The sequence below is a fragment of the Peromyscus californicus genome, unplaced genomic scaffold (genome assembly GCF_007827085.1).
Source record: "Peromyscus californicus insignis strain IS unplaced genomic scaffold, ASM782708v3 Scaffold_6__1_contigs__length_162567912, whole genome shotgun sequence".
NCBI classification, from domain to species: domain Eukaryota; kingdom Metazoa; phylum Chordata; class Mammalia; order Rodentia; family Cricetidae; genus Peromyscus; species Peromyscus californicus.
In genome coordinates, this window is record NW_026294584.1 from 105,774,814 (window position 1) to 105,790,987 (window position 16,174).

The 16,174-nt window shown below is 50.3% G+C and overlaps 1 protein-coding gene across 8 annotated transcripts in view; it reads right to left on the reverse strand.

Annotated features, from left to right (window-relative positions):
* The window catches only part of Iqsec1 (IQ motif and Sec7 domain ArfGEF 1), a 342,158-nt gene that overhangs the window by 124,248 nt on the left and 201,736 nt on the right, over positions 1 to 16,174 (reverse strand). For 4 of the 8 annotated variants that reach the window (XM_052721472.1, XM_052721480.1, XM_052721477.1 and 1 more), the window contains one exon: positions 9,609 to 9,653. The exons of 3 other annotated variants lie outside the window; for them this stretch is intronic. In XM_052721472.1, coding sequence (XP_052577432.1) covers positions 9,609 to 9,653 — 45 coding nt within the window. Of the gene's footprint in view, positions 1 to 4,413; positions 4,516 to 9,608; positions 9,654 to 16,174 lie in introns of those variants that run through there. One more of the 8 variants, XM_052721475.1, reaches the window with a different exon arrangement.

Genomic DNA, 16,174 nt, shown 5'->3' on the forward strand with positions numbered 1-16,174 from the left:
ACAGCTCAAGAGCTAGGAAGCACAAGCAAGAAGGCATCATTGCTCTGACTATAACTCCGAATGTGGGGCTATCTGTAACAGAATCCAATACACCAACAAAGATGAATGGAAGGGAACCATGTACAGCAACACAATGTATCTCACCAGTGAAGTGTTGAATGAATAGGTTGGGCTAGAACTCAGTGGTAGAACACCCACCTAGTGCACATGAGGATTTTTCTTCCCAGTACAGAGTAATAAACCTTAAAATACCAAATGCACAAAGCAAGTTGCATTTTTTTTTTTAAAGACAAGGTTTCCCTACACAGCCTTGGCTGGCTTGAACTTGCAGATACCCCCTTGCCTCTGGCTCTGCCTTCCAAGTGCTGGGACTTGAATTCGAGTCCAGGCCTGGCAGCAAGTCACAACTTAAAGAGCAACTTGCATGCCCACATTCAGTGGTACTGTTTATAACATCCAAGGCAGGAGCAGTTGCAGTGTCCCCCCAGGAGATAAAAGTAAAATGGGGTGGAAACTTCCAGGAGATTCAGCATTAGAAAGGAAGGCAGCTGTGACATGTGTTAGACCACAGACAGACCTTGAAGATGGTATACTGAGTGAGATGAGCAGTGTCTCAAGGACAAATACTTGGGCGGTGAGGTCCCTAGAAATAGAAAGTAGCAATGTGGGGCCATGGCAGGGGATGAGGATCAGTGTTTAATGGGGACACAGTTTTGATTTGGGAAACTGGGAAAGTTCTAGAGATGGGTGATGAGGATGGCTGCACAAGTGTGAATGTGCTCTGTGGGGCACAGTGAACTGGTTACCATGGTGGCTCTTACTGGGCTCAGTGGTGTACCTAGCTCTTGGAGGCTGAGGCAGAAAGGTACTTTGAGCCCAGTTCAGGGCCAGCTTTGGCAGCATAATGAAATAAGGAAACTGTTTTCAAGACAGGGTCTCGCCATGTAGCCCTGGCTGTCTCAGAACTCACAATGTAGACCAGGGTGGTCTGGAATGCACAGAGATCTTCCTGAGTACTGGGATTAAAGCATGCACTACCACTAGGTCCAATGTATTTTTGTTCATTTGTTTTAATAGCAGGTTTTATTATGTTACATATTTTTACCATAAAACATTTAAAGCAAATAGCAGAACATAGTGTTCTGTATTTCAAGTTTAAAATGTGGAGACCCATCTTTTGTATTAGCCAAGTTACCAAACCATGCCTGGAAATGCATGGTCCCGACCTAAGGTCCTGTTGGGGCCCGGCTCTAGGATGCAGGCAGGATGAGACTTGGGAACATGCATGGGGCCATCCTGTGGAAGCCAAGGAACAGAAAGTTCTTCCATTGTTTTCTCTGTATCTGATTTACTTCATTAACAGGGCCCCCAGATCTGACCAGCCAGAGGACTTGGGAGAAGGTCTTCACTCCTATCACAGATAAAGGGTCTATAGCTCTCCACCCCAGCAGCAGAAAACAGAGGCATTCCTCAACAGTTCGATATGGTTTCTGGTTGAAAGAAGTCACAAGCTCCAACCAGGCCCAGCCACTGGCGGGGCTCCAGAATCAGTCTACATTAATTTAAGATCACTAATGAAGAATAATTAACAGCTTCAAGGGAGCCTGGCACACCCTGTGTTTAGAAGTGGTTAATTATGCATTGTCTGCACAACACCCTTTTCATACTCTTTAAGTTTTGGGTCGCAGTTTTAAACAAGGAAATATGGCATCAGGCGACACGCCAAGTGGCTGTGCTCAAAGCCTCCGTGAGGAGGGCCCCTGGGGCTATGAAGCCACTTGCTAAGCTCCACTAGTACAGGGCCTCCGGCACTTTCCTGCACTTTTCCCTAGTCCCCAAAGAGCTTTTGCAGGTGGGTTTAGTGGACCTGGCCACCTTAGAGAGTGCATCGGAGAACGGGAAAGACTTTCTTAAGCTCTTGGTCAGGCAGGAGCTGACTGAATCCAAAGTTCCTGCCCATTTTGATGACACACCATCATGGTTGTGCTCAGCAGTGGGTGGAAAGAGGGCTAACCCCCTGCTTGGGCATGGTGCTCGCCACAGTGGATAGCCACCAGCACTCAGTGAGCTCAGGTGCCTTCTCCGGCTCAACAGAGTGCTTACCTTATGACTGTACTCCTGATCAGCCCTGTAACAAAAGTCAAAGTATATCTCCCTGTGCCTCAGGTTTTTTTTTTTCACCTAGAAAGTGGGGCGTGCCCATCCCCCCACTGCATGGGGTCAGTGCTGAGAGTCAGTGACTACAATGGAGTCTCCTAGGCAGCAGGTGTCAGGGCCTGAGCATTTACACCACTACCCTGCCTTTCTTTGTGACCTCATTCCCTGAATTTCCCCAGTGCTTCCACCTAGCCTTTGATTATTCTAAGTATATAGGCATTGCTCAGTGTTGGTCCAGTCCCTGACCTGGCAATCAAATCCAACGCCTGCCCCCAGGTACAGTTCAGATGTCGTCACCAGCAGTAAGCCTCCCCAGCTCCTCCTGGAGGGCTCCCTCCTCCTGCAGAGTCTGGCAGGCTGGGAGCCCTGGAGGAAAGGGCACATGCACTGAATGAGCGCCTCCTACACAGATGGGTGGGAGGGGCTGGTGCTGGCTTGGTCTTTCACTCTTGGACGTGTGGCCCTGAGTGTAAACCTGGGCTTGCCACACCCCAAATCCTCATCGGGCTCTCCAGTGATTATAGCACACCATCCAGACCCGGTGCCCTGCGGCTTTTCTCATGTCCTGAAGACCCCGCTCTTTCCAAGCCCCTAGGCTTGTCTCATGTTTTGCTTTTCTTTCATGTTTTGAACTCCCAGCACCCTTCAGACATGGCCTACACCATGACAGGTCACTTCTGGCCAACCCACTCAGACCCAGACCCTCTGCTCTGCCAGGACTCTGACCACAGGCCTCCTTCATCTGACAGGCTCTGCTTCCCTTCTTCTCTACCTCTCAGGGTTCTGGCATCTGCATGGTCTGAAGCTATAGATAACAGAGTCTGTCTGAGAACAGAGAGACCTGAGTTCTAATCTCTGGGCACACAGACATGGGTCTGTGCTTGGGTCTCTCTTGTCTCGCCCTCAAGAAGGGCTTTCTGCCTTTTTCTGGCTGAGATTAACAACAGAGTATAATAATGTTCCACCCCCCACACAGTGAGGACTTGGCACAGGTGTTCCTGGACACACAGGGCTTTCAGTCCTGGAGGGCTACACACAACCTGAGACAAAAGTCTCTCCAGCTGCATGTACTGTGTGTGCGGAGGCCCTGGCATGAGCACCCAGTGCTAACATAGCTGGAGTAATCAGATGCAGGACGGGCCTCACTGCTTGGCACCCACCCAAGTATGGGACTTCCTTTCTATGGTGGCTGTGGGACCCTAGGCACCTCCTCCAAAAAAGCCCTCTGGGAGTGAAAGCGAAGCTCCCACACTTTCCCAGAACTGCATGCATACTAATGCCCATGGACTTCACAGAGTGTGAAATCAGGAAAAAGTAATTCCCCAGAGTAGATGGAATAGTTTGTTCCTCAAAGTCTATAATTACAGCCATTCAGAATACCCTGTCATGGCCACATAGTACACTCTTGCTGAGCATGAGTGACTCAAGCAAGGTATGCATGGAGACCACACCACACACACACACACACACACACACAGACAGACACATACACACACACACACACACACACACACACACACACACTGCATTTACACTATATATACTCTCCACAGATACACACAACTCACAATCCCTCCTACATATATGCACAGCCATTCTCACACATTTATCCACTTATAAACACACACACACACACACACACACACACACACACACACACACACACACACACCCTCTGCAGTCCTTGTCACTGTAGGAAGGAACACTCAGATCCCATTCACTACAGTTGTCAGGTTCAAATCCCTGCTGATGGGGAAACTGGGACTCTAAGAGGAAAACTGCCCCAGGTGGCACCTAGAGGGAAGATACTTCAACTTCAGTCCTCTGACTTCCGGGTCAAGTGTCCCCCCAGTCTGCCATCTCAGATCTGCGCTGAGTGATAAAGTCCAAATGCACTTGTCATAGCAGCCTTTGCTACTGGGAGGAGTGTGGCTACAGGCTAAGGGCTCCTAGAGCACCTCACTGTTCCCTGGGTTGACCCAGCAGCAAGAATTATGCATCAGTGCTGCACCCTAGCACAGTCAAGGATCCATGCCTTTGCAGAACCCCTTCTAGTGGCAGGCTTGAAGGAGAGGAGGGGGAGTTAAGTCCAGTTGGAGAGCAACCCACACTACATCCACGGGCATTCTTGGCCAGTGGCAGAGACCCCGAGCTGAAATAAGACAGTCTTGTAGCTGGGGAGACTCAGGGTGAACTTTCTTTCTAGGTCCCATTGCCCTCACGGCCCAGGTCCTCTGCAGAGGAGGATCTGCTTACCTTTTATAGGCCCCATGCAGCGGCTGCAGGCACAGGAACTGCCAGTAATCCAGGCAGAAGGCCTTGAACTTGAGCATTTTCACTTTCCAGTCTCTAGTGGACTGTAGTGGTATCTCCAGAGAGACACAAGCAAGGGGCCGCTGGGAGGTGGAAGCCTGGCTGCTGGTCCCTGCCGCGGCCCCCACTCACATGGCCCAACCCTGCCTGGTGCAGCTCACACAGTGCGCGCCTCCAATACAAAGAGCAGCAAGCACAAAAGCCTGCAGCTCATCCGCGTGCACGCTCTCACCGGGCAGGCTCACGCTGCTGCTGTCTCTGGTGCCTGGTGCTTCTGGGGGCTTCCTTGGGGGTCCCCAAAGCAAACCAGGACATCCCTGGCTATGCTGAACAGCGGGGGGCCCCAGCCCATCTTCCTGAGGAGCCTGTGAGTGATGGCTTCTGCAGCTGCTTTGCCAGCCCTTTTTTCCAACTAGGCCAGTGTTCTGATGGCAAGCCAGTGTCCACCCACCTGCCTTGACTGAGTGGCAGGGACAGGGCAGGCCCAGGGGGAGCAGGGAGGGTGGGGTCCAGGTGACTGACAGACACTGGCCTCCGCTGCCAGATAAATTACGTGTGCCGGAATCCCAGTCTGGCCTGCAAGAATGAAAACTCACCACGTAGCCACATGGTGGGGGTAACTGGGCTCTGAAAAGCAGTAGGAAAGACTGACAAGGCCGCCAGCACCGTTGCCCAGGCGACAGGGACACATTGATAAAATCTAAAATGGAACTGCAATGACAGCCGCTCATTGGCTGCTGGAAGAGACTCCTGTGGCTAATGAGGGAGGGTGGGAGGGCAGTGGCTGGGCTGAGGGGCCATGGCCAAACAGGGGTATTGTTTCCCTGGCTGAGTTGGGTAGTCTGTGGGCCATGAGGCCTGGTAGCTACAGGCTCGAAGCAGAATCCAGCCTTCGTCCTGTCTCTTTTCCTGCCCTTTGGCTGGTTGGCTGACTTCTATACCAACCCCAGTGGCCTATTCTTCACATACCAGCTAGGGACCTTAATGAATCACTTTGGTTCCAGACACCAACATAATCCCCCTGTTAAACTCAGAATAAAGATGGGGTTCCTCACCAAGCAACTGTTGGGGACTCTGCTAGCTGTCTGACCCCTTTGATACCCGGATACACTGCCTAGCTGTCCCCCTTTCTCCTTGATACATCCTTCTAGCCCCATGTACGGTTCCCTCTGCTAGAAGTGCCTCATCCCAGATCATATCCCCATTACCTCTCAGATGCCTACTTTCCCAAGATGTCCCAATAAAGCAGCACGGCTTCTCTTGTCACCACGTGTGATTCCTCCTGGATGCCTGCCTCTTCATGTCTGACCCACAGCCTCCTTTATCAGCTTGGAGTGCCCCCAGGGAGGAACCACATCTTTCCATCAGTGTCTGCACCAGCAGCTGCTCCACCATCGGCAGGGGGGAAGTGTGAGGACCTTAGATGGCGACTGGGGCAACCTCAGGACCCAAGGGACTTTCCAAAGTGCCACACTCGCTTGGCAACCTCAGGCTTTAAATCTACCAACTACCAACTACAGGGGCCCAGGGGACATCCTGCTCTCAAGATGTATACACAGAGCCCTGAGTCCAGCAACCAGGAGAGACCTGATGTCCCAAAAGCCTGAGCTCTGTGCACCCTGTGTTAGAAGGTCCAGCTCCTAGGGGCAGAGTGGAGATGTATCCTGTACAAAGCCAAACAAAGCACCTGTCTTGGCAGGGCATTTTCACCTGCCAGCCACCAGCACGCTCTGCGTCTACAAGAGCGATTCTCAACCAGAGATGACTTGTCACCAATCTACCACAAAGGATAGGACCTTGGGTAATGCCTGAAGAAGAGCTTGGTTGTTACCAGCGGTGCTGGTGTTGAGGGACCTTAAGATGCTACCAATTATGCTGCTCAGTACAGAACAAGGAAGTCCCTGGCTCCTTTGTTAGAAGTGCTGGGCTGAGAATGTGGGTCTAGAGAGTGGGTCCCGGGGGCTGTTGGGCTGGAGGGCTGCAGGAGCCAGAGTAAGCTCCACTGCATGCACAGGCCTGCGGCTGGGGAAGGGGGGGGGGGGTTACACCAGCATTCTCAGAGCTGATGAGCTGAGCAGGACAGACCTCCTGCTTCAGAAGCGGAAGACAGCTGGGGGCAGGCAGGGAAAGCAAGGTGGCCATCTGCCTGAGAGATGAGCCTGTTTGCCAAGGTGGCTTAGGCTGTCCCCCATCCCCCAAGCAGAGTGCCACCACCTCCCTCCATGAGACAAGGACATTGGCTTCCCTCTCACGTGTGTGGCAGAGGAAGCTGACTATGCCTGTGAAAGGCGGCAATTATTAGCTGGGACCTTTGTTTCTGATTTCCCAGGCTGCAGTGCCTTCAGGACCTTGGTGGGGCGGAGCAGGGACAAGCATATGGCACCCCTCCACTAGAGCCTGAAACAAGCTTTCTCAGGGACTTGCAGACCTCTGCCACTTAAGAAGGCCACAGAGGCCAAGTGGCAGGAGGGATGCAGTGGAAGCCCAGGGCTCAGTCATGGATCTGGTCCAGTATTCCTGATCTCTCTGGGTCCATCTTTCTCATGCATAGAATGGGCACACTGAGTTGGCTCTGGCACATTTAAGGAGACTGTGAGGATTACAAAGCCGGTCACATGTCACAGCCAGGTGGCAGAGACTCCAGCAGATGTCATTTAGCAACTGTTTCAATGCTGTGCTGCAAACATGCTCAACATGCTCCACCTGAGGGCCTTTGCACTAGCTGTTCCCAGCGGAGACGCTGATCCTGCCCACCCAATCCCCTGAACAAGGCTGGTTAACTGAGCCTCCTCAGAACCACTTCCCCCACCCTCCCTCTGGCCACTCTGTGCCATTTACCCTTTCCCTTCACAATCCTTGTCATCCCCCTCCCCCACACATTACACTAAGAAGCAGCCTTTGTGCCTTTGATGCCAGGCCCTGCCACACAGACGCACTTTGAGGGTGAAAGGACTGTTGCTGTGGTGTCCCAAGGGCTTGACACCCATAGGTACTCAGGAACCAGAACTAGATGGAGGGAGGGGTGGCTGCCTGACTTTCCTCTGACCCCCAGTGCTGCCTAGGGATCGAAGCACTGCAGTTTTGGCTTCGAGGTCAAATAGGGCCGCCCTAGCTATGGCCCTGCCTGGTCTGGAGAGAGCTCAGACTGGCTTTGATGTGAACTGTACAGCCATACTCAAGTCAGGAGGGGGCTCGGTCAGACTCACCCAGCCCCCATATACCCTGAGTCAAGAGTTCCATCCACCCTCTTCTCCCCTCATCCCAGAGCTTTCTGGCCCTTCCTCTAGTAGGCCCCCGTGTCTGTTGGGATGGCAAAGGAGATCATGCAGGTGGAGACACCACTCTTAGCAACTCCACTAGGTCTTAGAAAAGAACAGAAGTCAGCTGCCCACGAAAGTTTCTTGAACCTTTTCCCCTGGGGTCAAGCACACCCCGCCATGGATACCCACAGACATGTGGGTACCCTGAGCCAGCTGGGGGTGGGAACTGTGAGTGTATCCAAGTGTGAGCATGGGCTATGTATGTCCTGAAGTGGGTTATGGTCCTGGTATGCCCTAGTACTGGGGTATGGAAGCTCCTGGGCAAGTGTGAAGAGACTGGGTCTGCCTGGGAGGAGCCAGGACTAAAAATATTCTAGATCTCATGTATGCAGGAGTCTGACAACTGCATGAGAAGCTGGTGTGTAAGGTGTGTCACATATATGGGTGGGACTGGGACAGCATGTACACCAGGACCCCAAGGCTCAGATCCCAGCTGTGCCTTCCTGGCTGCGTATTGAGCAAGAAATGTCTGTCACGGGGCCACAATTGTCCTATTTCACCTATTTCTCTATCTCATTAAATAAACCCATTTAGTAGCAGGTGTCACTGGAGTGTACATGTACAGGACTGTACATAACATGTGTGTGTGTCACACAGCTCTTGGTCCTCACATCTTGGGGCAATGCCCAGTTCTGGAAATGTGAACAGAGACTGCCCCCTTGCTATGTGCACACACAGGGCTAGGAATTGCTCACTATAACTTTCATGTTTCTATATAGCAGCACTATACCCTGACATGCAGGTCCAGTCCTGATTAGTGTGCCCAGTGATGGGTTCACACCACAAGAGCCTCCTCTCTCCCAGAAGCCCAGTTCCTTAGTAGACACATCCCACCTCACCCTCAGTCCTGCACAGACTGGGCTTTTTGCTCACAATGCAACTCCAACTACAAATTCAAATCACACAATACAGTACAGATGCACCCCCACCCTAGTCACAGCACATCTACACACACACACACACACACACACACACACACACACACACACACACACACACACACTGCACGTGCAGTTCTCGGAGCCACTTCTGCCCACGATACAGACAACAAAGCTCTTCAGGCCCCTGGAAAGGGCAGGAGCCCAATATCTAATCTTTTTTGGGTTTTGGCTTTTATTTGTTTGTTTTTGAGGCAGAGTCTCAAGTAGCCCAGGCTGGTCTTGGGCTTGCTATGTAGCCAAGGATGACCTGGAACTTCTTATCCTTTTTCCTCCATCTCCAAAGTGCAGGATCACAGATGTGCACCAATATACTTGATTTATGGAGATGGAACCTAAGGCCTTCTGCATGTTAAACAATCACTCTACCAACTGAGCTGCATACCCAGCTGAGCGTCTAATCTGTATCGGTTAAAAAAAAAAGGAGTGCATTCTTTTTGGAGACCCTGGATAAGATTATTGGGATCTGAAGCATACAGAGGCAGTGCCATGCCCCCCAGCACACTGCCAATCAATGGAAATCCCCGGTTCTCACTGACTCCAGCTTTGGTTGCCATGGGAACTGCCTGCTGTAGACTGCTCCTCAGGGGACCCCCAGCCTTGGATCTTGCAGCAATCAGCCTCAGCACAGCCTGACCTCTAGGGCACCCCAACTCTGCTCTGGGGGAGGCCTTGGGCTAAGCCCTTGCTTGGGGGATCTGCTTAAATTGTATGTATTTTCAGGGGGTACATCAGCAGGACCTCTGGTTAGGGAAGCTGGGGGTGCCTCCTAGTGAGTCAATTCTTCCTCACTCCCAGGGCCTTCTTTCCACCCCAGGTGCACTCAGAAAACGTGGGCCTTGGTGGCCCTGAGACAGGAGATGCAGATGCAGGACAGTACCTGTATCGGTCAGTGGAGAGGCTGCTTCCGGTCTCCAGGGAGCTCCTGGGGTGGTAAAAATGAGACAGGGTTACTAACAGTCCCACAGCAAGCCCCTTGGCACCGTGCCCACTCAGGTCACATGGGTGGCCTCAGACAAGAAACCATGTGCTTTAACGTCCCTCTGCTGTTCCCCAGAGGTTGTACTGCCATCCTCATCTCAGCCTGGGGATGGCACAAAGGGTCTTTGACAGTGTCAATCCATCTGCTCCCTTCTCAGATGGGGAAACCAAGGCTAGAGAGAGGAGGCACTGCAGGCAGGGTCAAACAGCTCTCAGGACTGGGATTATTTGTTCCCCCAAAGGGGGAATGTGAACGCTGAGAATCATGATAGGGACCTTGTGCATGAGCAAGCTCCCTACTGCAGAGCTGTGTTCAGGCTTGCATATGGTTGACAGGACACTTCCATGTTCCTTCCTTAAAGAGTCCTGGTCAGGCTTTACAGCCTCCATGTTGGGAGAGGAAGCCCATGCCCCCAGTCCACAGCCCAAGCCTTCAGCTCTGGGCCCCAAAAGCCTCATTCCCAACTCCTTTCTTTGATCAAACTGCAGCTGTGCTAATGGGGTATGGCCAGGGACTGGCCAGACTAGGATCATATCCTGGCCCCATCATGTACCAGCTGTGAAGTAAGTCTGCTGTAAGTTCTTCCCCATCCTGTGCCTCAGTTTCCCTGTGTATAACAAGGAAATAGTAATGAGGCAAGCTTCCCCTGCCCAGGACCACACTCCACATTCTATCCTGTGTCCTATAGCATCAGAGTGAAGGGGTTCAGTTGGCACCTTCTACATGTGGGAGCTTCTGTTAGGAAAGAGACATGTCCTGTGTGGTGGTTTGAATAAAAATGGCTCCCATTGAAGGGACTCTGGCCAGCCTGAGCTTGGCGAGCATTTCCTCTGCCTTGCTAAAAAACATTAGATTACATTCCTAAATCCAGCCACCAAGGTCTATTTCCTTATTTGGTCACTCCCTCCTCCTGAGGTTGACTACCAAAGTCCAGCAATTGAGGGTCCCCTTTGGTTCACCTAATTAGCATGCCTAATTAAAATTAAACACCTTATCCTAACACAGGGTTTCCCCTTTACTTTTATAAACCACCATTTGCTTATGTGCCATCTCTGTATCTCTGTCTTCCCTTTATCAGGAGACAGTCCTCTGTCTGTCTGGGACAAATACCCCTGCCCCCTTTCCCTTGTCTCCTTCCCCTTCTCCTGTGTCCCCTATCTCTTACCACCACGTCCTAGCCCATTCTAACACAGACCTCCCCATTTTTCTGTTCTTAACAATTATACTTGTAAGGTCATTGGCTGCTGTTTTCTGCCTGAGTCAGAAAGCAGCCACTTTAACTTTTCTTCCTCACTTAATAAAGGATCTCTCTGTGGAAACAGGTGTTTGGGTGTGGTTGGTGCCTAACCCAGGGTCCAGGAGGAAGCCCCTACTGTTTGATGGTCTCCTTCACCCATAGGCTCATATATTTGAATGCTTAGTCACCAGGGAGTGATACTATTTGAGAAGGATTAGGAGGTGTGGCCTTGATGGAATAGGTGTGACATTGTTGGAGAAAGTATGCCACTGGTGGGCTTTGGGGGTTCAAAAGCCCATGCCAGGCTCAGTCCCTATCTTGTCTTTCTCTGTCTCTCTGACACACACACACACTCTTTTTGCCTGTGGATCAGGATGTAGCTCTCAGCACCAGGATGTTCGCCAGCACCATGCCTGCCGCCAACATGATCCCTGACATGATAATGGACTAAGCTCCTGAAACTGTAATCAAATGTGAGATTCAAAGTTATGTCTTAAGTTTTGATTACTGTGCCTAAGAGATCCAGGAAACAAAAATGCCTTTAACCTGTAAGCCCCTTGCCCAAGGACAGATATTTCCTGAAATACTATAGGCCATTGTTTATGTAAGATAACAAGCCACATGTTTTCACTCCCATAAACAAGTTTGTTTAACCCAACTGCACTAGATGTGTTTGATCACATGTGGACAGGAGGTACACAGGCAGGAAATATAACAGGATGCATGCTTGCCTCTGATTGGATGTATGCAGGAGGTATACAGCTTGGAAATACATCAGGATATATGCTTGTCCCTGATTGTACCTTGTGGGAAATACATAGCCTTATGGGTCTGCCTTTAAAAGCCTCTGCAAAATGTAACTTGTCACCATTTTCTGGGGACCTTGGAATGGACCTGACCAGAGTCCATTATCCTGGCCAGTATTTAACTGAAGCTTGCTTTGAATTTGGCTAAAAAATTGTAGTAGTGGTCTTATTCTTGCACAATGGGATTAACCAAAGCCCTCAATTAAATGCCTTCCTTTTTAAGAGTTACCCTGGTCATGGTGTCTCATCATAGCAATAGAAACAGTGACTAAGATAGAAGTTGGTACCAGGAGTGGGGTATTGCTGTGACAGTCCTGATCATGCTGCTTGTTGGTAGAATGTGGACTTTGGGATTTTTGGATTAGGAAAGCAGTTGAATGTTTTAAGTGGGGTTTAGTGGGCCAAACTGGTAGGAGCATGAAAAACAGTGGTGCAGAGAGCAATGTGAATTATGATGGGCCAGCTCACCAAGTTTCAGAGGGGAAGAGTATTAGTAAGTGGCCTAGAGACCATTCCTGTGATATTTGGCAAAGAATGTAGCTGCTTTTTACCCTTGTCCTAAAAATCTGCCTGAAGTGAAACTGAAGAGTTTTTGGATTAATTGGCAGAGGAGATTTCAAGACAGTTTACTACTAACTGTCTTGCATGGTTACTGGTAGTCACTCTGATGCATATCTATAATGAAAAGGAGCAAGCTGAGCAAGGAAAAATATAACATGTACCAGTTTGAAGAGAAAAGGGGCACCAGGAAATGTAATGTTGGAGTCAAGATCAGTGCTCAAGAAAATAAAAAGTTTAAAGAAAAGCCTGATGCTAAATGGAATAAGGGGAGTGGTGACCTCGGGGCAAGACCCCACTCAGCTAAGCTTCCAACTTGTGAAAAGACTAGGCAGTGAAGGAAACCGTCAGCAACAGAAAGCTGATGCAAATGTAGTTGGAGGGGGCCAAGTTCAAGCCCCATCAAGCAGCAGAAATTGGCAGTTTCAACCACATGGTTCTAGCTTTAGAGTCAGGATTAAAAGAAAAGGGTTGCGTTATCTCCCTCCTCCACTGAGGCCAGGCATGTGTCAAGGGTGTCCCTGCATGGAGGCCCAGAGAGGCCATTTCGTGAAACGGTGAATATAAAGTCTGGATTGTTGGGTGATGTTGGAGATGCCAGAGTTGTGAGATACCTGCCAAGAAGAGCTGTAGACCCGGTGTGGAGCCAGCCCAAGAGAGAGAAGTGTGTTGCAGTCAACAAAGCTGAAAGGAGTTGTGCCACTGCAAGTTAGAAGTATGTTATCTTCTTTTTTATTTGATTTTACAGGGGTTACAGTTAGATTGTCATGAGTCTCAGAAGAGACTTGGACTTTGGACTTCTATAGGGACTTTTGAGAGCATTTTGCATTATGATATGGCTATAAGCCTATGGAGTCAGGGAGTAGAATGTGATGGTTTGAATAAGAATGGCCCCTATAGGCTCATATATTTGAATGCTTTGTCACCAGGGAGTGGACTAGGATTAGGAGGTGTGGCCTTGTTGGAACAGGTGTGGCATTGTTGGAGAAAATGTGCCAGGTGGGCTTTGAGGTTTCAAAAGCCCAGGCCAGATCCAGTCAGTCTGTCAGTCACTCAGTCTGTCTCTCTGTCTGTCTCTGCTTATGGATCAGGATGTAGCTCTTAGCTGCTTTTCCAATACCATATCTGCCTGCTGCTATGCTCCCTGCCATGATGACAATGGACTAAACCCCTGAAACTGTAAATCAACACCCCAATTAAATGCTTATTTTATAAGAATTGCCTTGGCCACGGTGTCTTCACAGTGACAGAACACTGACTGAGACACCCTGGGGCTGACTTTCCTGCTAACGCCATGCTGCCTCCTTGTACTAGACACCTTCTCCTGCTGCAGTGGGCACCATGCCTCTTCCCTCCTGCTCTTCTTGAGACTATGTGTGACCACCAGGGCTTGGACATTCCAAGCAAATGCTGGGTGCCTATGTCAGCAATCCAAATGTCAGCCTCAGTTTCCCCACTATCCTCATACTAGGGTCTTGCTGGAACCTCTTCTCTGCTGAAGGCCATTGATAGGTATCTCTGCCCTGGAGCCAGAGCTCCCTGGGACTACACACCAGAGTTCTAGGGCAGCTCTACCTGCGTGCTAGTGGTGCACTGGAACAGCCCAAGCAGAGGAAGAACATGAAGGGTAGTGTCAGAGTGTCCCAGAACTTTTCAGAATGCTCACAGTCCACATGGGCTCCAGGGTGGCCATCAGGGCATTGAAGAGGCAGTGGGCAGAGCTGGTAAACAGAACCCATGATGACTTGGGTGGCAAGCTGGCCTTCGGAAGCTTTATCTGAATGAGTGGCCAGTCCCCATTCCTCAAGTCTGGCTGCTCAGACACAGACACTCTATGTAAAAGTAATACCAGGGCGAGGTAACAAGATGCCTCCAAATGGTGCGAGGTTGCCACCCTGCCATGGGACGGGGATTCTGCCCCCAGTCCTGATTCTACCCTCAGCATTGCCCCTGCTGTGACCACGGTAATATCTGATAGTCTGCAGTGGGGAATCCATCTGACATGGGGTCCTGTTACCAACCACTTTAGCTAATCCTTCTGTGAGTCTTACACGGCACAAGGAATCATATCTTTTTGTAGATAAGAAAAGTGTTGGGAACAGCACACTTATGACACCACCATTCCACTCCCCCATCTATCCAGCAGTAAACTCCTATTTACCCTTGAAAACCCCTCTCGCATATCAAATGTTAACTCCTTTATGCAGCCCTTTCCTACTGCTTACCTCACATCCATCCCATGAAGACTTCTTTCTTCTTTTTTCCCTCCTCACCTTTTTTTTTTTTAAAGGGATTTATTTGGTCCTAGGATCACATGGGCATGGACTGGGCAATACCCTTCCACCAGAAAACTCAGTCAGCAAAGTCCCTATATAACAATGGGAACTGTGAGACAAGACACAGGGCTAAGGGCTTACTTAGCAAGGAGACCTGACCCTTGCTGCCGGCTATACACAAAGCTTTATGCTTGACTTCCGGAACCCATGTCCCTGGCCCTCAGGAGATTCTTCAGGGGCTAGCCTGACCATTCCACAGCCCCCGCATGTCTTGGTGACCTGATAGGTGATCAGGCCCAGCTCCGAGAGGATCTCATCCTGAAACCTTCTGTCTCCACCCTGTGGTCAGGCTGCCTGAGGCCTTGGGTACCCAAGGCAGGGGCCCATTCCTGCCTCTCCTTCCTTACTGCTTCCTGCTCAGCGTGTGTGCATTCAGGGCCCCAGCCTGGGCCTTGATGAGATACAAATTCAGCTTAAGTCTTTTGGATTGTGGAGGGGAAATGACAAGCTGCCTCTAAGTGACACTGAAGGTATCTAAGAGACCTTACAGTGTCATGACCACCACGACAGTATGTACAATACTGAGATTTCAGACCTGTGAGGCTACGGCCTGAACTCCAGAGCCAAGGACCAGTGTTCGAACCCTTGCTGTTCCACACTAGCTGTGTGACCTTAGGCAAGGTGGCTAACCTGTCTGTGCCTCCACAAAGCTTCCTCATTGGTAGTGTTGGGGAATACTAAATGGGCTAATATACTTCAAGGTCTCAGAACAATGCTAGGAAGTCTAAATTTCATGAATGAGAAGACAGGATTCCAAAGGCTGGCACATGTGAAATTAAGTCATGCATATATTAATTATGATAACAATGTCTACAATCAAATACAAATGAACACATTTTACTAGCACATTAATGCTGTTGAATGGAGATTTCTTTTATCTGTATGTACACACTATTTGTATATGGAGCAGGGAGTCGGGGGAGCCCATATCCCTTCCACTCCCTGTTTAGAGCTCCTTCCACCCTTCTGGAGCTGCTCTTCCCTACCCTGGGGACCCCAGAGTCTTTGAGGATCCCTGGACCAGGCTCCTCAGGTTCTGCAATCCCTTTCCTGCAACCCTGAGAAGGCATCAAGGCCAGCCTGAGGCCCCAACCCCCATCCTAAGCACTGCTACTCCATGTTCTGTCGCCAACCCTGCCTCCCAGCACTCTGGGAACACAGCTTCTATTTCTTTTTCAGGACCTACTGGATGCTTTCTCCCTGGTAAGGGGCACCAGCCATGGACACAGTCCTAGAGCAGGCCAGGCAGCTCTGTGTGGTTGAGTCAGAGATAGGGGATGGGGCACAGGGTGGGTGTGTTCTGGGGTCTGAATGTTGGTTACACACGTTTGTTTGTGATGGGCCTGTAAGCCACACACTGCTGAAGTGCACCCCCTCCTGTATGTACATAACAGCTTACCGAAGGTTACATTACAGATGAAAATCAGCATGGGGACTCCAGTCTCCAACCTGCACATCCAAGAGCCCAGGCCTTGGGCGCCAAGGAGCTAGCCTCAATCTCTCATAGCCGCACTCTCTGGCTTTAGT